Source organism: Condylostylus longicornis, unplaced genomic scaffold (assembly GCF_029603195.1).
Source record: "Condylostylus longicornis isolate FDR11 unplaced genomic scaffold, ASM2960319v2 ptg000013l, whole genome shotgun sequence".
In the NCBI taxonomy this organism is placed as follows: domain Eukaryota; kingdom Metazoa; phylum Arthropoda; class Insecta; order Diptera; family Dolichopodidae; genus Condylostylus; species Condylostylus longicornis.
The window spans coordinates 9,960,380-9,983,307 of record NW_026577982.1 but is presented as its reverse complement, the minus strand read 5'-3'; the positions used below and the strand labels follow the sequence as shown (position 1 = coordinate 9,983,307).

General features: G+C 24.0%; 1 protein-coding gene across 1 annotated transcript in view; it reads right to left on the bottom strand.

The window, feature by feature from the left end:
• Window positions 1-3,871: 3,871 nt before the first annotated feature.
• The window catches only part of LOC129605369 (irregular chiasm C-roughest protein), a 67,063-nt gene continuing 48,006 nt past the window's right edge, over window positions 3,872-22,928 (bottom strand). The window contains exons 2-8 of the mRNA XM_055515082.1: window positions 20,109-21,205; window positions 19,834-20,034; window positions 18,311-18,487; window positions 16,853-16,955; window positions 11,713-11,840; window positions 10,310-10,736; window positions 3,872-5,012 (exon numbers count right to left, since the gene is read on the bottom strand). Coding sequence (XP_055371057.1) covers window positions 3,919-5,012; window positions 10,310-10,736; window positions 11,713-11,840; window positions 16,853-16,955; window positions 18,311-18,487; window positions 19,834-20,034; window positions 20,109-21,011 — 3,033 coding nt within the window. The 5' untranslated portion in view covers window positions 21,012-21,205 and the 3' untranslated portion in view covers window positions 3,872-3,918. The remainder of the gene's footprint in view (window positions 5,013-10,309; window positions 10,737-11,712; window positions 11,841-16,852; window positions 16,956-18,310; window positions 18,488-19,833; window positions 20,035-20,108; window positions 21,206-22,928) is intronic.

Sequence of the window (22,928 nt, the reverse complement as noted above, 5' to 3'; positions counted from 1 at the left end):
TGATTGTTTTTATACATAATATTAACACAACAAAACGGTATAATAACATTTCTTATAAAAACCAGAGGCGCATTTTATATACCCTAACTCCAACTGAATGTTCAATACGAATCAGTACAAGTTTACTATATGTCATAGTTATTTAGAAATTTCTACGGTTAAAAACACCGCATGGTCAAAAACACAAACCGCTCGCCTATTACTCGAAATGAATTATTTGTGTTATTGAATTCTCAAAATCGCGTTCTATATTCTCACAAAATTTGATTAATCTATGATTATTAAAACCAAAGTTGTTGGCAAATTCATACGTCGCCTTAGTTGAAATGCTAGCTCTGTAGACTTGCAATCATCGCCTAAATCGAGTTAAGAACAGAAAATATGTTATTTTTGTTTCTTCTGACAAATCATTAATGCTCAGATAGGTTCTTATTGCATCTTAAAATTTTTTATACTGAAAGAGTCATTATTGTTCAAGTGTTTTTATGTGGTATTGAATGCGTGATTAAAAAAATAAATTTTTGAAGAATTTACATATGTCACGCTGTATCTGTAACCAATGAATGGTCTAGACTCAACACTTTTCTTAACTCTAAAATAAATTCAATCAATTAGGTTCGGCGAACTAGGTTCCTTGTTTTAATTTAAAAAATTATAACACTTTCATATTAAGATTCAAAATTTGAGACAAATTTATAATTTTCACATGCCTACATTTTTACGATATCATCTACGAAATGAGCCCTAAAATCCGATTCTGTTATATAAACTTTCCGTATTATTTTGAATTCTCTATATAGTAAAATTTTCTCTTCAAATTTATGTTTTTCTTATAATTTCTTTATATTGTTATATAAAAGTAGTTTACAACTACAATTACACCATTATTTTTCTATTAAAAATTAAATAAATTGTATTTTTTCTTATTTTTTTTTTTTGTTATATAAATTTCTAATTCATTTTTATAGTATCTATTATTCCTTATAGTATAATTTAAAAATATCCTTTATTTCATGAGATCAGTCTTCAAAAAAATAAACAAAAACAAAAAATATTAAAAAAGGAAAAAATTATTATTAAAAATAAATTAAAAATAAATTTCATTATAAAATTTTTAATTTTTTTTTATTTTTGTTTTGTTTTTTTTTTTAGAAAACAATGAAGAAAATTACAAGGAGAGCAATATGATGAGTGTCAATCTTTTACAACTAAAATATAAGAAATTTAATTATGTACATGTAAATGTGTATGATTATGTTAAAATTATTTTGGACTAGGTGAATCAAATTTGGGTCTTCATAAAAGTATTAAGAAAGAAGTAGGGTACTAAAAGAATGCCGTATTTCATTATGGAAGACATTTTTGGACATTTCGGAATAAAAATGATATCAAATACTTTGTATTAGACTCGAGTTGAGTAAAAGCGTTCTTGTTGATTTGAAAATTAATTATTTATTTTTAATAATTTTAGATATATCCGGAATTCTGGAATGTGATGGAACGAACAAACTACATTGAGGAATACTGAAAAAGAAAGAAATACAGCAGAATAAAATCAATTCCAGCAAATATTACATAAATTTGAAAATCGAAAATTTAATTCGAACAGCTATAAATCCTGCAAATTTGAAAAATTCGAAGTTGGCAGTTTTTAATCTGAAATTATTTTTAAATTTTGTATTTATTTTTAGGTTTTGGTTGTAATAATTAACGAAAATTAATGGAAAAATTATAAGATTTTGGAAAATGTTCTAGTAATATTGCAAAAATTGGCATTTTATTACTCAATTAAAACAGCATTAATTTTATTAAATAAGAAAATGCAAGAGTAAATATATGAGAACATTTTACCATTTATATTTTATTTTACAATATTTTTAAGAATTTATTTTAAGACCCTATGCAAATTATAAAACTTTTTTATATTAAAAATAACAAATACTTATTTAATAGTGTGTAACAAAAGGGTTAATTTTTAAGACTGGATTTGTAGGTCAAAGGTGGTTAATGGATTTTGCTTTGATAAAAAATTGGATGGTTTCTTGCCTACTTTGAAAAATGTTTAATGGATCAGACAGACAATCATCCAATTCTTATCAAATTCCTATCCGCCCTATAACAAACACCGTTTAATACCTAAATTCTATTGAATTCTAAAACTTATTAGCAAAATTCAAATTGAATCACCTTTTAAAATTTCAAATTTTAAATTTTATTTTTTCTCCTTTTTATTTTTTTTTCAAAAAAAACATTTTAAAATTTTTTCTTCCTTATTTTGATAAGGGAAAATATTGTTTAAACCTTCTGGGAAATTTATTGTAGATGTTCTATTGTTCAACTAATTTTTGATATACACACAAAATATTCATTTCTATTTCTATTATATAATATAGTTATACTAACATACATACATATATGTATATAAAACGTACCATATGTTTGTTTATTATAGTTTGAAAACTCGTACTTAGTATTCTACACTATGTTGTTGTTGGTATAATTTTGATGTAAACCTAGATATTTTACAAAATTTCAATATATTTGTAACTAAAATAAAATATTCTTTTTATTTTATTGTGATAATTATAGAATTTTAGTAAAAAAAAATTGGTTTCAAGAAATTCATAAAAAATTAATTAAAATAATTGGGAAATTAAAATCCTTTCGAACACTAGAAATTCAATTCTTAAACAAAATTTTTTACACTATTTCAATCAGTTTTTTGACCGTGTAGTTATTGTTCGAATTTTTTAATTAAAATTGCATTTGTATATTAATTATAGCATGATACCCCTGAATAGTTATACACAAATTCCAATTTGTTACCAATATTATTCCATACACAAATTTTAACTTAATTTACTGTTGGGAACAGTCTTGTATCATTTGAATATTATGGCAGTATTGTATGGACCGGAATCAAATTCAAGCCCGGATTGTAAATTTCTACACTGTTCCAATTTAATTTTACTAGTTTGTAACGATAAGTCAATTTTCGGTATTACGAATGTCTACATGTTATAGTTGTGTGTATATTCCCGATGAATTTTTCAATATAACTCGTACGTACATCATATAAAATTAATGAATTTGGCTATGACATAAATTTCTGAATCGGATAATTTTTGCATTTTAGAACTTTCCTATTGTATGTTTAGTAATTTTTAAGTCCTATATTTTTATTCCTACATTTTATATATTGCTAAATTAAATAATTTTTCTGAACTTTAGAATACTCTGACACAACACTACACTATTCGTTTCCATATTCCAAAAATTATTAAAATTATTTATTCGTTTTTTTTGTAGTTTAGTTTTAGTAATTTTGTAAATTTGATATTTTCTATTATTATGTAATATTACAATATTATATGTACATACAAACGCATTTATGCATGTAAAATATTGAATATCAGACTTAATTTTTTTTTCTTCAAAAATGCAGAGAATTCGATTGGATTTTTGAAATTCTTTAACTTTTTATTATTTACAAAATTTGTAATCAAAGTGTGTATGTCTTATATTTTTAATTAATTTTACAAAATTAAATTAGTATATAAGCTATGTATAATTATAAAATAAGTACTTATAGTTTGTTAAAAAAAAAAAAAAACAGAAATTCTTCAATTTTCTCCAACGCATTGGTGATTTTTTTTTCTTACAAAATTTTCTGAATAAAATTTCTAACTTTGTATAATTGTAATTATTGTAAATTATGTAAGTATATTGTGTATATATTGTATATTATGTGTAAAATGTGTAATTTTTGTAAATTTTTTTTTTTAAATATTATGTAAGTATATTTATGTTTTTATGTACGAGTGTATATATATGTATATTTTATAATTATTATAAAATGTAAAAATAATTGTTAATTATTAACTTATAATTAAAATAGAAAATAATTTTCATTAAAAATTATACAGCTGTTGGTGGTGGTAATAATGATGAATTTGAATTTCTTAAATATGGATTACCATAAATTGCGCTATATCTTGGATCAATAACAGTTAAACCACCATTACCAGAATTATTTGAACTTAATGTATTTGATGTCGAACCCGATGATGAATATTGATGTTGTATATGTGTATTAATACTATTACTAGTGCTACCATTTGGTGATGAACTAATAATACTACTACCACAACCACCACCATTACTACCGCCACCATTATTACTATTTAAACTACTACCGCCACCTAAACTTGTTGTTACCGTTGTACATGTACTTTGTAAACTTGGTAAACCATTATCTTGTCTTAATATATCAATAACATTACCGGCTCTTGAACCAATTATACTACCAGTTAAACTGCCACCATTCATAAATGTCATTGGTACTAAATTTGTTGTACCATTTATTTGATGATGATGATGATTATGCTGCTGTTGATGTTGTTGTTGTTGTTGTTGTTGTTGATGATAATGTTGATTATGATTATGATTATGTTGTAAACTATTTGTATTACTATTATTACCATTTGAATTTGTTTTAACTGTTGTTACAATACCAATTCCATTATTACAATTAGTACCACCAATTATTTTACCATTACCTAATGTATTTGTTCCAGATGATGATGTATTTGAATTTGTATTTGTATTTGAATTTGTATTTGAATTTTGTATTGTTGTTAAATATTGTGGTGGTGGACTATAATGTGTTGCATAATCAGCATATGGTACATAACCAGCTGATATATCAACTTTTAAATCACTATAATTTGATGTACGATCACCTGGTTCTTTCATACCCATATTACCAATACCAATACCCATACTATTTAATGCTGTCATATTTATATGATTTTGATGATTTAAATGATGATTTAAATGATGATGATGACCACCACTTAATTTATTGATTTGATGTTCACTAATAACATCAGCTTGTGGTAATTCTTTATTCTTTTTACATTTAAAATATATTAATACAATAATAGTTAAAATCATTAATATACCAACTGATGATATACCACCGACTATTGTCATTAATAATGGTACACTTTCTGTAAAATAGGAAAACAATAATTGGGGGCTTTTTTAGTATTAATAACATTGTAAAATATAAATAGTAAAAAATTATGTATATAATAAGGATTTGTAAAAATAATAAAAATTTTAAAGGATATTTGAAATGCGAATATTGTTTAGAAAATTGGACGGCCACATAAATACCGTTATTGCGGTTATGTGGAATAAATTATTCGGTTGAAAATAAAAAACAAAAAAATAGCAGAATTAAAATTTTGTACATTTTTATTACAAAATTATATGTAAAATATTTGTGTTGTAAGCATTTTTCATATGTATGTGTGTATATATAAATTATGTGTAGAATATTAATAATTTTAGAAATATTGCACTTAAAGTGAAAATTTTGTTCCGGTACAATGTAAAATTAGTTGTTTACATAAAATGCCTTAAAAGGAAAAATAATTTAGAATAATTGAAAAATTGGTACTTGTGCATTCTACAGTAATGTAGAGCACTTAAAATTTAAGCACCTATATATAGGTTTATTTGTTGTAACATTTAATATTTGTAAAAATAAACATGTTAGTAAGGCAAAATTACTTAAATTTAGAATATTATTAGTCCCGAATTGTAAAAATTTAAAATCTCTTTGAAAAATTTTATTGAATTTAATTTAAAATCAAATTTATAGAAATATCGAAAAAAAATAATGTGGTAATGTAGTAAGGAGTGTTTCGTTATGAGAGAATTATACATTTGCAGTGTAAGGGCTCTTTAATGCTTAATAGTAAAATAGTTGCGGCCACATCTAAGCAACTATACGCTATTGCGTCAATTCAAATCGATTGTTTTATAAAAAAATTATAAACAGTTTGATTGCTTAATTGTTTGAATTGCTTAATTGTTGGATTGAATATTTTTTTCTTTATTCACTTCCTTAGTGAGCACAGGGCTTCCACATAGCCTCTCAATTTTAATCGGTTGCAAGTTAAATATTTTGATTGTACCCAGATTTGGCCGCTTTCAATGATTTCTTTGTCTATTTTGTTCGACGCGAAGTCATTTTCGGCTTTCCGACTTTACGTTTCTCTTGTGGATTGCCTCAAGATTCCCTAATGCTTGACGTGATATCGCAGCCTGTATGGAATATAAACCTATGGGGTACAAATAAGTAGTAAAACTAAAAATTGAATGTTTACTTGAGCCCTTATATGTATATCTTTAAAACTTGCGTTTTGTAGTAGTTAAAGGAGCTAAAAATTATTTTATGCGTTCATAATGCGTTCTTTGTTTGTTCATTATTATTTATTTTTTTCTTACATTTTCATAATTACGTTTGTCAACGTTATCATTTAGGGTGGTCTTAATTCAATAATATTGTTTCAATATTTCCCGTTATACATAAGTAATTAATAAGTTACTTGAATAATATTATTTTATATTATTTTCTTAGAGTTCAATAATATTAGAGGTTGTTAACTCTTATATCTTGTCGTTTCTTTTTTATGAAAATTATTAATTATTGTAGCTTAAGCATATAATTAAGTTACAAACATAATTACTTATATGCACAACAGTTATAAAATTAAAAAAATTTTTTTTTTTGCTTTAAAAAACAATTAAAATCCAACCAATATAACTATATATAAATGTAAATGTATGTATGTAAATTAGAATCTTGTTAAAGATTTTAATAGAAAATCATTAATACTTAAGTATGAATTTTGCTTTTTTGAAAATTTATAAGAACTCATCTAATATAATTAAGGTATAATATGTAGGTATTTATTTATCTTAGAGGATCATTTTATATGAATTGAAGTAAAACAAAGAAGTTGAAAAAAAAATAATGTTGAACTATTTATTAGGCGCATTCTTTTATACAATTTTTCCAGTTTTCTTCGCTTCCAAATTACTGCACTTATCCAGCTATATAACAAGAGAAAAAAAAAGATAGTACTACAATGTAAAATTCTAATTTAAATGTTATGTCATTCCCACAAATCTAACATATAATATTAAAATTAACTTGATATTTTATGTAAATTTTAACGTCCTCAGGTTTCTGCGATCCTGTTTAATTCTTTTCGAATCAATATAAAACTATGATATCATTTTAAATACCACAACCGCACTATTTATATTTGTATAAAATGTCTTTGTTCTTTTTTTTTTTTATTTTATTTCATGATACAAGGAATTTCTCAATATGCATAATTTCTTTAAAATGCGTTATGCTCTATATAATAATCATTAATTTTTATGCGTGTGTGTGTGTGTGAATGTACGTATGTACATTTTTATTGTAAGTATTTTTGTTGCAGTAGGTATATGTCCAGAAAATTGTAGCAATTTTCAATAGCATTTTAAAATTTTGCATTAAGTTTTGTTTTATATACGTTTAAATGGAATTGCTCTAATAAATTTTATATGTATACGCTCCGTTGTGGATATTTTTAGCTTTATAAGTCTGTCCATTCTTTTTCATCTTGTTTTCTCTTATTATTATAAAATTGATTACAGGTTTTTTTTTTTATTGTACGCATACGATATATGTGTATATATGTTTGTATATGGCTATTTTCATTACATACATTTTAAATCTTAAAAATTATATCATTTCAATCTTTAAGAACTTTAAGAATATTTTGTTCTTTATTTTAATAATTTTGTTATACTTGATACACTCTTGAATATTTATCATTCAATTGCGAAAAAAATAAAACTGGTTTATAGGTTAATTTAATAGATAATTGAAGAAAATAAGTAAAAAAAAAAAATTGAAGCAAATCAAGGGTTTATAAAATAGCACATTTCCTTTCGGAAATTTTTGTTATTTAAAAGTTCTTTTAGAATAATATGAAATAAGGGTTCTATTTATATTATTCTCTTAATATTGCGATATTTGGCCTTATTGCATAACAACCAATTAGGTCATTTAAGTAACCATATTTTTTGAGAGGCAACATATTTACCGTTATAATTTTTAGTGCTTGCAAGAAAGAGAAAAATAAAAATGACTATACTAATAATTTATGTCTACCCTTTGTTATCACGCCATATTTCCCGAATTACCCATAAAAATTATTAAAATTTTAAATAAAAGTGTTCAGAATGACTATTATTTTAAAGAGCCATTTTGTACTACTGAAGTTTTTCAATGCTTTATTTTATATTAGAAATAAAAATTTTCATATTCTATGAACTAATCACGGTGGTGGTTTTGGTTTAAATAATAAGTTTTCCAGAAATAACGCGTTTAATAACAGATGGATGGATACGGGTTGCGGGAAAAGGGGGAATAGTTAAAAATATTCTTCTTTATAAAAATTTATTTATGTACGAAATTAAAATACAAAGTTTTGTAAACAGACGTACGCTCATATAACCAGACAGACTGAAAATAATCATTTTTCTAAAATTTTATTGAAAATATGCTAAGATGGCAGGACAGTATAATTTGATTGGTTACTGAAGTATAAAGAAAACTTCATATAATTAATTTACAAATTTTTTCTTATTTCTTGTGAAAATTGCAGAAAAATGAAAAAAAAAAAATATCTGGTATATAACAGCTTTGATAATTCAATATAACAGGTGAATCTACTCACATCTCATCTTTATATATATATATACATATATATATATATATATATGATTATTAATTAAAAGAATAAAAAAATTCCAATAGATAAAAATTATTACCAATCTATAATTGGATGAAAGAAAAACAAGTATATTGAATCTTTTTGAATATTAAAAAATTGTTTTGTAAATTTCTTAAAAAAAAAAAAACAAAAATATGATGAGTTACTATCAAAATCTTTATATACTTGTATTATTCTTTGTTACTATCTTTGTATTTGAATTTGAATTATGCATTCCACAATGTTATATTTAAAATATTTCTTTAGCAAAGCATACTGCTTTGGTATTGAGTTCTTTTACAATATTGTTTGTGCATTATCACAACCTGTTTTATATTTTTATTTTAAAATTCTTTGATAAGATTCAATTAAATACAATCATAATATAAAACACACTTGATGTTCATAGAATAATTATAAATATTATGTATGGTAGCACCTTATTATTTAATACCGAATATATGTTGGGCACACAATACAAAATGCATTATTACAGGATAAGAATAAATAAATAGTAAAAAATTTTTATTAAATCATGTAATTTAAAAAAAAAAAATTTCAAAAACCTAGCATTTTCCGAAAAAAAAAACAATATTATTTAGTTTTAATTTCAGTTCAATAATCCACATGATGTGGCAATCAATAAGTGATTTGTTATTAAGCCGCTATTATATTTAAGTATTTCAAGTTTAATTTAAGATTTCTCAGTAATTATGTAATAATAAATTGTTAGGTAATATTAAAAAACTATTTTTTAAAGCATAAACCTTTTATTAAATAATTTATTGAAATGATTTCATTTAAAGTGAAAAGTCTCCGGTGGTCACAACAAAATCTATTAGTGCGTATATCGTAAATTTTCTAAAAGATATTTATGAAAATTTCAGTAATTCAACCTTTATTATTACAAAAATATTGTGCAAGCTCGAGAATTACTTAAAATTTTAACAAAGTTGTTAAATTTTTAGTTGAGACACAATGTCATTGCTAAGAACTGACGTATTCCATGAGGCTTTTCAAATTCTCATACTCCCGAATAATATTGTTTAACTTTTTATAGCTTTAATTTTTCTTTATCAATTGAGTGGAGCCTGAGACTCAGGAATGCGCATATGATTATATTATAGAGCTTTTTTCTAAAATTCTTCATTTTCATCAAGTACCTATCGTATTCAATTTTGCTTGATACTACTGATATTGATGGTGTACAATTCAAATAGAGTTAAACTCCTAATGGAATTTTATATTAAAATATTTGACATGATTGACTACCTTTATTTTTATTGCAAATATGACCATTTGTTAAAACATTCATTTCTAAAATTCGATTAAAAATTTTAATTGAAATGCAATAATTTACAAGAAATTAATTAAATCATGTTATCGGGTTTAATTAGAATTAGAGAAAGAAATTATCAATAAATTTTGATTTATTGCTTGTAATAAAAATAATTAAAATTGTATCGAAAAAATTGGAATATGAACGAAATTCTGCTATTAAATTCTATGGTTCTGGAAAAAAAGAACGTTTGCACGAAATTTTCAACTAAATTATGGTGTTAATTGGATCTTATTTTAATTCGCATTTAAATATCCAAAATTCCTAATACAATTAATTTTATTTTTTTATTTTTGTGTTTTCAATTATTTGTTAAATAAAAATGTTAAAATTTTTAACTTACTTTGAGCTTGTAATTGTATTTCAGCAATATCATTACCATAATCATTAACAATTGTACAATTATATTTTCCATAATGATATGATTGACTATCACGTATTATTAATGTTGATCTAACACCACCCGGTACAGTATCACTTAATATTGAATAATCACTTGAACCACCTGATTCATTATTTATTTCATGTCCATTAAATGTCCATGATACATGACGGGCTTTTGGTACACTTATTGCATAACATTCAATACGTGCTGTATCACCAATTAAACCATATTGAAAACGATTTGATGTTATTATTGGTGATCCTTTAACATAAACTGATGCATCTGATTGTATATCTGGATAACCTGGTATACTTGCTTTACAATAATATCTACCAGCTGTTTCATTTGTAACAATAAATGTTAAATTTGGTGTTACACCAACAACCTGTAATAATTTTGAAAAGAAAAACAAAAATTATAAAATTTTGTATTTATATTTATATTGTTGAAAAATTTTATGAAATTATTGAAAAGAGGCTATTAAATTCTATAGTTGTAGGGCTTGTTTTTGTGAGCTGATAACAATATTGTGTGATTTCTACTGAATGCATTCTATAAATTCAACGATTCATTAACAAATAATATTAAAGAAGATTAATTATTTGATATTACACTTAAGCCAATTAATTTTTTTCCAGAATGATAAGGTTTATACTTCTTCTATGGTCTCACACTAAATTCATAATGGCTAATCAAAATCTTTGTAACTCAATTTCTTCTAAACAGGATTGAATATAATTTTTTTTTTAAAAATCATTCCAGAATTTTTTAATTTCATTTGTAAACTTCAATTAAAACATTGTCATACCCCTATCAACTTTAATTTATTATATGCAAAATATGCATATTGGCCAATATTCAAACTAAATCAAATAATTTAAATGAATTTAGAAAAATGATATCAGATGCAAATAAATTTCGTAAATTTACCCATCTAAAACCCCAAAAAAAAATTTATTATTTATTCTCCATAGACACACACACCGTAAACACAAACTTTCAATACTTAATCCTTTCTTTCAATTATATTTCCTTTCATTCTTACATATAAGAAATAAAATATTTTTGTTTCTAATGTAATTATGTGTATTAGCACTCTATAGAACTGTAGGTACCTAGTTTTTATATCCTTTTAGTTACAAAAGAAATCTTTTTGTATATTATATAAAAAGTAATCCAATGAAAAACAAATAATATAATAACATTAAAGAATTTTATCATATTTACATTTTATGCATATATATACATTCACACATCTTCAAAATAATGATAAGTATGTTAACACATTTAAATACAAAACACTTCTAAACGACACACATTCATATACACATGAATAAAATAGTACTCAATATTATTCTTACCCTATCAATTGGATGCTGTATCCATACAATATCAGGTTGTGGATTTCCATCAACTTCACAATTCAATGATACAGTAGTACCAATATCTGCTTCAACTGATTGTGGCCTTTGTTTAAATTGTGGTCCATCTGGTGGCAAATAAATATAAAATCATAAAATACAAAAAAAAAAAAGAGAAAAATTGAAATTTTATTAACATTGAATCCGAATATAAAAATGTTGGTACAACATAAAAATGTCAGTTACTTATTTATTTATATTAAAGTATGTATGTATATAGTCATTATATATATATATACAAATTTTTATATTAAATCAATATATATTACATTATGAGAGTAAAATTGAGTAGATTAAACTACAATATAGAAAAATAAAAAGAGGCTTCAAAACAAAAACAAAAACAAATTTTAAATATAGTAATGACAGATAAAAGAATTATTTATTAAGAGAGAGTGAGAGAGAGAGAGAGAGAAAGGATCAATAGAAAAAAGGCATTCATGTACAAAAAGAATAAAAGAAAAGAGATAAAAACATAAAAAGAAAAATATAAAAATTAAAATAAAATATTTGAAATAAATAAAAAATAAAAGAAGACAATGAAAATCAATGAAAAGTTATAAAATTGTATGAAAAGAGAGGATTTTAAAATAAAAGGGTTAAAGTTTTATTGCGGTTTACTTTTTCTTAACTCATTTTTTATTATTTTTTAAAGGATTCTCGAAAAAAACAAAATAAATCTAACTAACATTATTATTTTAAGAATGTTAAACAATAAAATGAAGAATTTTTTTTTTGCTTTTCGAACCTCATCTTGTTTGAGGTTATTTTAATGCATGAATATTTGAGATTTGGGCCATAAACTTGTTATATTCTTTATGTGTAGAGTATAGATCAAATTTTAGATAAACAAATAAAAATTATTATCATCCCAGGACCTTTTAAAATGTTAATAACAAGAACAATAAAATTTAAATGGTTCTAGTTGATTAAATGTCAGGCAAATCTATAATGATGCTCTAAATGTTTGATAATACAGTTTGTATGACATACAAAAATTTATTTAACAATAAATTTTATCCGGTTTAAATTATTTAATTTTAATGGGCAATTCGGTCAATTAATTGATAAATAAGTTGGTATTATTAATATAATAAATTATAAATCATACATATCAGTTTAACAAGTATGATTGAAAATTTTTAAAATCATACTTATATGTTAGGAGTAATTTTGTTAATGTGCCTTTATATTTTTATTTTATAGCGTTATTTTTAATAATTTATTATTGCATTGGTTTTGATGTTATAAATAAGAAGCATTTGAATGAATTGCAATGGCTTCAAATGGTTTAAGTGTACATAACAGCGCAGAGAGACAAAGTTTGAGAATCTCTCTTCTTTATATAGAAAATATGATTTCTACTAATATAAATTATTCTTTTTATTCATATAATATTTTCTCTTTTTTATTTATTACATTTTTTATATGAAAAGAAAGTAAAAATAATTTTGTTTTGAGAAAATAGAATTTTAAAGTAGAATTTCGTTTGTTTCTCTGTTTGCTTATTAACTTAATTTTATGTAAGGGAACTTCCATTCAAACATTTATCTTTCATATAAAACGAGAGTGTAATAAAAATAAAATAATAGAAGAAAGAGAATTAAAGAATTGATATCAAATAAAAGACAATTTTACAACTATTTTAAGTATTATTGGATGAATAAATCCTTAAAAGGAGAAAGTACGAGTAATAAATTATTTTTCACTTTCTGTTTTTTTGTTTGTTTGATTTTTATTTTGGACATGTTTATAGTATGAATATATTATAATTGATTATTTCTAATAGAATTTTATTTGAATTTAATAATGTAGATTGGGTATAGAGCACTAAAATTCACTGAGGTTGTTTGGAAATATCTGTGTTATTGGTTCGAAATCTATATACATATTGTAGGAGATTCAAACAAGATGTATGATAAGAATTCAAGAAAAAATATTTAATTTAGAATGTTTTTTATTTGATTTAAAAATTTTATCTATTGGATTTAAAAGTTTCATTATCCTGTTTTAGCTCTAAGTGTTATATATAATTAAATTCATGATAAACTACTTAAGGTATGAATTCTTCTCGTATGACTGAAGGTTTCTGGTATGAATACTTTTCGTATGAATGAAAATTAAACAATTATTTTTCTTATTTCTTATTTGCAATATGTTGAAATCTTAATTCCAAATCAATTTTATAGGAAACTAAATACGATTTTTCAGCATTTCTATTTCAACAGGAAATTCAGCATGGTAAATGACATCTATCAAGCATGTTTCTTTAAAATACTCCTAAAAATATGCAATTTTCTCGATTTTACAAAATATTAATGAATGAAAGACCATTGCAAAAACTTTTAATTCATGTTGGTTTTTCTTTTTCTTTTGCTTTAAAATTAAAAATTTTCAAAAACTTAAAAATCATATTAAAGTAGAAAATAAAAAATTCGATTTTGATTTTATCCGCCCCTGCAATTAATATTCTTTTTATCTTATATTATTTAATTAGAATCATATACATATATAAGAAGGGCAATTTTGAAGCAATTAAAATAAATTAAGGTTTTTTGATTATATCTTAAAGAGGATAATTTTGTAAATTTTTCCATAGAATAAAATATTACAAATTTCTCTACATGTCCTGAGCAGTGATTACGGTTGAAAGAAAATTTGTTTTTCTTTTGTTTTTAGAAAAATTTTACCCAATTTATTTGTTTTTCTTTCTTTTTTTGCAATTTTTCTCTTGTGTTCACATACATATATGTATAAAAGAATAATAATGTATGAACAATACTTGAAATAATGAAAATAATCAAGTTAAAAGTTTTTTATTTAAAATTTTTGTTTTTGTAAATTTTAAGGATAATAAAATACGTTTTATATTTTTCAAATCATGTTACAATTGAAGTGTAACAAAATAAAATTATTTTTTTTTTTTTTGAGTGTATGTATGATTATACAATATTGTATTAGATAGTGTGTATGATAACAACTTTAAAATAACAATTTACAATAAAAATTATTTGAAAATTCAGTGATACATGATAATTGAATTAAATTAGTTAAGAAAATGAAAAATGGAAAAAAACTTTTTTTTTAAATTTATAATATGTGATAAATTCAAAATAAATTTCTCAGAAATTCTTTAAAAAATTAAACTAATTCAAGAACATTTTTATAACTTTTATATCTCACATATTTTGTCGACATTAATGGAATTTTTTTATGTAAAGCAAATAACAACAAATTTTTTATTAGGGTGTCTCGCATAATGAAAGAAATAATGTCAGAGATGATTCTTTGATCAATTTCCCCTATAAAATTGTATGAGTCCTAAGAAGGTAGAAAATATACTCATTTTTAAACTACTGCATATTGCTAATGCTTATAACTTCAGAACCATGCGACATAGAGTAATTATCGGTGGCTTGTTTAACAGGCAATTGATCGTATCTTTTTTTTTAACAGACTATAGCTCGAAAACGAGTATAGCCTCACCCCACAAAATGTTTTGCTAAAATTTGATCAAAAAGAAAAAGTCCCTTAAAATATTTTGTGCCTTATCCAAAACACCCTGTATATATGAAATCTTAAAAAATTTTGATATTTTTAGAACTAAAAATTAAAAATTTTAGAAAAATTTATATTGCCTGTTGAATTTTAAAACTTATAATATAAGCACTATAACTTATTGGCTATTCTCTGTAAATGAAAATTCATTTCACTGTTTTAAAATCATTTCTACTCTTATATTAAGAAGGAAATATCAATTTTTACACAATAACATTGCTTATAATTTGATTTGTGTAATTCTAATATGATTGAATAAACTGTCTTTAGGTTAGTTTAGGTTAGCGTTTCCCTTCGAAGTGCACACACAGGTCACGAATTTCATTGTATCGAAGAGAAATCCTCGATACCGGATCAATGTAATTTGAAAATGATTCCGGTACATGTAATAATCATAAGTTGTTAATAATTCAACTAATTCAACTGCACTATAATATAATTACAGATTGAATATTACAAAGCTCTTGTTTTCGTTAAGATTCATTGTTCTATATGTTTCATAATTGAGTTTGTATAACAATATTAAATTTCATCGCAGATTTTGTTCATAAGATTTGGGGAAATTTCATAAATTATTATAAAAATACTTTCATTCTTTATAAAAATTAGAATTATTCTTTTCGAAAATAAGTATAAGAATGCTGTAGTTTCAATTTGGTTTTAGTGTTCAGTAGGTATCCATCGAATTATAAAATTCCTGGTAAAGAAATGATAGGAAATATTTTTATAATTTAAATGTTGTGAGGCTTTTTCTAGTACTTTTTGTTGCTAGTTTTCCTTTTCATTCTCAACATGATCGAATTATATGCACTTATAATAAAATCACCCGAATTTCAATGGCTGTCGCTTTCCCTCCAGACTTTTATTAACCAATCGATTATATTTAAAATTTTCTTCACAAACTTTAAAATAAATAACTACTTTAAGTAATTATTATAATTTTTTTTTTATAAATTTTCTGATAAGATTTAAAAAATTTTCCCTTTTCATTCAATATTCTCTTCTGTACATAATTTGTTCCAATTTTTGGTCTTTATAAAGACAAAATTCCGATTAAAAGCTCATTGTTCTAAAACACTTTACTTTTCAAATTGTCGCTTTAAATTTTTACTTTTAATACTTTATCACTTTCACATCTTTTTTCAGAAAAGTTAAAAAAAAATTTTTTTAACCAAAAATAAAAACAAAAATAAAATTTTGTTTTTTGTTAGAAATAAATTGCTCAAATTATAATCTAATAAATACAGAAGTTACCTTGGAAACACAGAAAAGTAATGATAATTAACCTTAATTAATCTTTAAAAGTAAATAAATATTATACAGTATAACAAAAAAAAAACAAAAGGAAAGAAAGACTTGGTATACTTAATTTAGTTGAAAACTTTTAAGACAAAACAAAAAAGTTAAAATTCAAAGTAATTTCAACAATTTTTTTAACTACATACATACAAACATACTATACAAGTCTATATTTAAATTATATTGTTATACAAAACATATTTATATACTCGATATAACTTACAGGTAACATCTAAAGTTTCACTATCTTCACTTTTCCCAATTGAATTCTGTACTTCACATTTAACAATGGCATCATGAAATTTTCGTGTAACATTTCTTATCACCTGTTTCAAAAATAAAAAAAAGCCAGAATAAGAAAAAAATTTCAAGGTAAGAAAAAACAAAAAAAAAAAAAACATTAAAAGTATGTAAATAAAAATAATAATGGTAGCTGTATACATAAGAATATACGAGTAGTAAGGAATAACAAAAGAATAAAAAGTTAAACCACAAATAAATCTCAAGAGTAAATAGAAAAGTGTAAATCTAAGAAAATCTAGAAAGCAAGAAAAAAACATTTTCTTTGTTTTTATTATTTTTGTTTTAACTATTATATTATTAGGTATATGATTGTATTACAGTAAGATCTCGATAATTCGAATGTCATTCTGTAGTAGCCTTGGTTTGTATATGAAGCTAAGGTGAAATCAAAATATCTTCTATATGAAATTGAAATAAATTTGGAAAATTTTATTAGATAACCCTTTTCAAGCTCTTTAATAAACTGAAATCACTTAAAATCATTTCAAACTGGAGCAATGTTTAGAATTACATCGAAATCAATAGTTTTGCTAATGATTACTTTGTTTCATCATACATTTTGTATGATCTTGGTGTTATACCAAGGGAATGTAAGAATTATGTGTGTAAAATTAAAATCGATCAAAATTAATTATTTTTTTTAAATAAATAATTATTATTATTTTACTCTATCATGCAATTTGTTTGATCATACTTCATGCGATCATACCATACAAAATTTGTTATATACACTCTTATTAAAATGTTAAAATGTGTATGATATCAAATTATTACCTTACGTGGAATACATTATTATACGATGGGAATGAATGATATACGATGTACGCATGTTTGTCATGCGTTATGTTTTGTATCATACATTTGCATCATACCAAACTATCATACATTCTTATTACATGTATTAACAAATTTAATATTTTAAATTGCGGATATTAGTACCCTAATTTAAAACAACTTTTCTGAATTACCAAATGATTCTCAACCCACATTAGTTTTTATGCTTAATAACTCTGCAATAAAGAACTTTTTATCGAGAATATACTGTATAAATTCACAATAATTGCTCTCATTTTAAAGTTTCTCCATTAAAAATTTATTTTTTGTAGAATCTGATTACTTTCAACTTAAAATTTATAAATATTAAAGTTGGAAAAAAAATATTCATTGAAAATAGGTGAAAATTTAAAATGGGAAAGAACATTTTTTCTCATTGAAATTTTTCCTACGCAGTTAAAAATTAAATTTAAATTAAAAGAAGAAAAAAGAAAAATTAAATTTTTTTTCTAAATCTAGCGCAATAAAATTCCGCATTTTCTTTTTCTTTTAAAAATTTTTCTGCTTCTCTATTTTAAATTTTTCTTTTTCGCATATTTCTTACCATTTCCGTTTTATGGCCTCCAATAATTGGTTCATCATTGATGAACCAACGATATTTTAAATCAGATGGATTGGCATCCGCTTTACATTCAAGTCGCACCTGCGCAAATTCTGGTAAACGTCCTCCAGCTAAAGCACCACTTATAACATTTACTTTAACTTTGGGTGCATATTTTACCTATACGATATTATTTAAAGGAAAGAAAACCCAATTAAAATAAATAAAATTTTTAAAGTAAAATAAAAATAAAATAAATAAATAAAATTTATGAGAAATAAAAAAAAAAAATTGTTTTTGTGTAAAAGAAGAAAAGTAAGTTTTCTATTTGAATTAAAGCAGAAAATCAATAATATTTTTAAAAATTAGAAATAAATTTTCTTAGAAAACAAAATAATTGCATATACATAGAAAACTTTTCTCAATTTCGAAGTTAATGAACGTACACGCGGAAAGTCTCTTTGAATAATGTTGGCGATCTACTGTTAAAAACTAGATTGTACGCGAACTTTACAATGAAAATGGGGAAAATAGGAAATTAGATTCTATTCAAATTAAGAATTATTAATCATAAATTTCAAAGGTGAAGCTAAAATTAAAAAGGAGTTGCCGTTGAAAATTTCCAAACTAACAAAGGGTTTATTTTAGTTCTAATTCCCATTTACAAGTTAGTTAAGGCTTAACTCTTAAAGCTTAAGAGTTTATTGTTCGTAAAATTGAATTTGTTCTTTAAAACCCAAGATTGGACATTATTGATTGCTATTTTACAAAATGTTTTCGAAAACGGTAACACTTGAAATTGAAATCTTAATAAATTCTGATTAAAAACATTTTCATTCGTAAATTCAATAATTTAGTTTTCTAATTTCAATTGGGGCTGTACAAATGCACAGAAGCAGCAATTTTTTTTTTTGCTTTAAAAAGCAGTTTATTTGATTTGTGACTTCTGTCAATTAAAAAATTTTTATTTTGAAAATCGCCATGGTCAACATAAAAATAAAAAAGAAAACTTTTTCTTATAAAAAAAATTCACCGGAAATAAAGAAAATTCACTTGAACTAGCTTACGTAGAACAGGAAAAAAAAACATTGGAATAACTATGGCATCGTTTGCAATTTAATTTCTTTTTCTTCTTAACAAACTTAGAATTTTTTAATTTATTTTATGCGTGAGCGGAAAATTTATTAAATCCTGTTACAAAGAGGTTGTAAAAGGTTGCAAATTAAAAATAGCTGTCTAGGCGAATCGACTCAGCTTTATTTGCCATTTCACAGGGAGGCGACTGGTGTCTGAAGAGTACTATCGTGGCATCGATCGGTGCTTTTTTTAAAAATAAAATATTGAATGCTTAATTTTTTAAATTTCGAATGAAATGTAGGAGAAGGTGCTCGAATGAATCACTTAATACGTAGTCGAGACCAATATTTTTCTATATTCTACTTTTGATTCAAAAGAGAAACGATTATAAATTATACAAAACCACTGAAATTGGAATATTGTCAGAGAAATAGAAAATTAATACTAACCTCAATATGAATTTTAACAGATCTATATGTACGATCAGCTGTATTTTGAGCTTGACATGTAAAATTTGTATTATGATGTTCTTGTTTCGGTACTAAATGTAATATTGATTTTGCTGTAAAACGTCTCATATCTTGTAATGATTGTACACTATATTCAATATTATCTGTTATCACATTACCATAACCATCAATCCATGTTATCTATATATACATTAAATTCAAAAATTTTAAATTAAACTTAATAAGATTTTATAAAAAAAAAAAAAACAACTTACCTCAGCTGCTGGTTTACCACCAACAGAAATACATTCAATTTCTGTTTTACGATCTTCTGTTAATAAAATTTTATCACCTTGCAAAATTTTTGGATTTTCTGGTGGTACCAATATTGTTAATGTAGCAAAATTTGATCTTATCGCTGGATTATTATGTCCTCCACCACTTACTTGACATTGATATCTTGCATCATCATCTAACATAACTGGATATATATCTAATGAATAATCACCTTCTTCATCGCTACCAATCATTGAATAACGTTCAAAACCACTTAAATTACGATGTGTACCTAAACCAAAATCATCTTTTGTCCATTGTAACAAACCTTGTTTATTAATAACACGACATGGTAATGTAACACGTGAACCAACAACAGCTGTTTGATCTTGTGGTTCCATTGCAAAACGTTGTTGATGAAAATTATATTGTGTTGCACCAGATGATGATGATGATGATGATCCAGTATTGTCATCATTTAATCCTTGTGTTAATAACATTGCTATCGGTAAATTATTATTATGATGATGATTATGATTTTTATTATTATTATTATTTATAATACTGGTACTAGCTGATAATGGGCTTGCATTTATTTGAGGCACATTACTATTACTGTTACTATGACTATTTATATTACTACTAAAACTACTTGATATACTACTGCCATGATAATTATTATTATGATAATAATGTTTACCATTTGTATATTGAAATAGTGTCATTAATGTAATAACAAAAATTATATATGTTGAATATAAATTTATTATATAATTTGGACGTATTATTATATTATTAAATAATAATTGTTTTGATGTTACGCTTCCAGCCATATTGCTCCTCCTTCTTCTTCTTCTTAATAAATTTATTATATTATAGTTATATTTCAATTTTGTATTCATATTTGTTGTATAAAATAATAATTATAAAGTATAACAGTTATTAAAATTTGTTTTGAAGTCGTTATTTTAAAGTGTTATGTTGTTGATTGATCAAATTGAGTGTTTTCTGATTTTAAATTTTTAGAAAATCTCCTGTTTTATTTTACTTTCACATTTAAATTGGTATACGTGTAAGCAATGAATTTTGAAATCGCCTGAAAGAAAAATATAAAATTAAAATGATTATTTAATACTTAAATAAATTCTCATGTTTTTTTGAAATATAAAGGATTTAATCGAAATTTGTTAATAATTTACGATTAAATTGTTGTTATGTTAAATTTAAGTTGTTCGTAATATTGAAGAAAATCTTACAAAAACATGAAAATTGGATTTGATAATATTGGGTTTCTTGATAGTATTCAGTTTTTTGTATTATAGCAGTTTGCGGTTCATGTTGTTTCTAAGTTTTTTCTGATACTAAAGACGAAAACAGTATTGAGCAGCAAATTTACAGGGCGAAAATTTATCGTGCTTTTAAGAATCCTGTGCAATCACTTTTAACTTTTAAACTCTTTGTCTTTAAAATTTTTGACCTCATCTTATATAAAGTTTTTATTTATACTCACTTTATTAAAAATAATTAAAAATTCCTAAAGATTTTTCTTATTTCTACTAAACTACAGTAGACCAATAAATTTTAAATCTGATGAAAAGTTTAAAAGAAAAGATAGGAAAATAAGCTCCACAAAAAAAATTCAAGTGGCATTTTACTTTTTAGCACATTTTCAATAAATTTGAAAATAATTTTGATTATATTTTATCTGTACCTTTTTTCGTGTTACATGTAGCATAGAAAGGTTTATTTTTAAATAAAAAAATGTGGCAGTCAGAAAATTATTTCGCTGGAAGAAAAATTTTTACCATCATGTAGACAAATTTTAATCTACGGCAATTTGTTTCGACAATAAGTTTCGGCAATTTAAAAATTTTTTCAAATTTCAATGTAAGTCAGAAACCAGCAGTAGACATTTGTCGTTTTATTAGCCATATACCGTTATCAGATACGAATTATGGAATCAATGCTTCCCTCATTAATATTTTCATCCCAAAAATATGCAACACGACGATTCATTATTATTGTGGGAAAACATTTTTTTTTTCAATAAAGAGTTTGTAAACAAAATATTTAAGGAAAATGTGCTGCTTAATAAAGCATTGATTTAATTTCACTTATAGTTTATTTTTATTAAATTTTTTTGAATGAACATTTTCGGTATGTGAAAATTTTCGTAAAAAAAAAAAATTTCTTTTTTTTTTGAAATATTCCTAAAGCATAAAAACCAAAATAAAGTTTTCATTTCTTGTTACATTTTAATTTTTGAATAAAAGAATGAAAAGTTTTAAGTTTATTGTTATTTTTTGTTTTTACTTTTGCCTTAAAATTCTTTAGAGTTCAAAATTGGTATAAAAAATGGCTCAACCTAATAGCTAAAATGTACTTATATTTCTGGTTCATAAAATAAACAAGCTAACGATATTTGAAATGACATTATTAAATTCTTTTTTACGATTATTATCGTTCGCATATTAGCAGTATTCAAAACTCAAATTCTGTGACTAAGAATGTTGTATTCCGAATTAATTTTCTATAAGGCGATCGTCGACTCTCTCTTGTGCAGAATTTGTGGAAACGGTCACGAGACCGACGTGTACATTCTCTGCGACTGCCTAGTACTCTTTTACATATCTCTCTTGGATATCTCCAGTTTTATACTGAGAACGGAGATATTATAGACCGTAGGATTGGAAGGCTAAAATAAGTCGCGAATGTCTGCGGTGGCCTGGAGGATATGTCTTCTTATTCCACTCGGTTCCGTTGAAATCTACCGAATCTACCGAATAGGGCGATCTTCGATAAAGAAAATTCAAAATTAT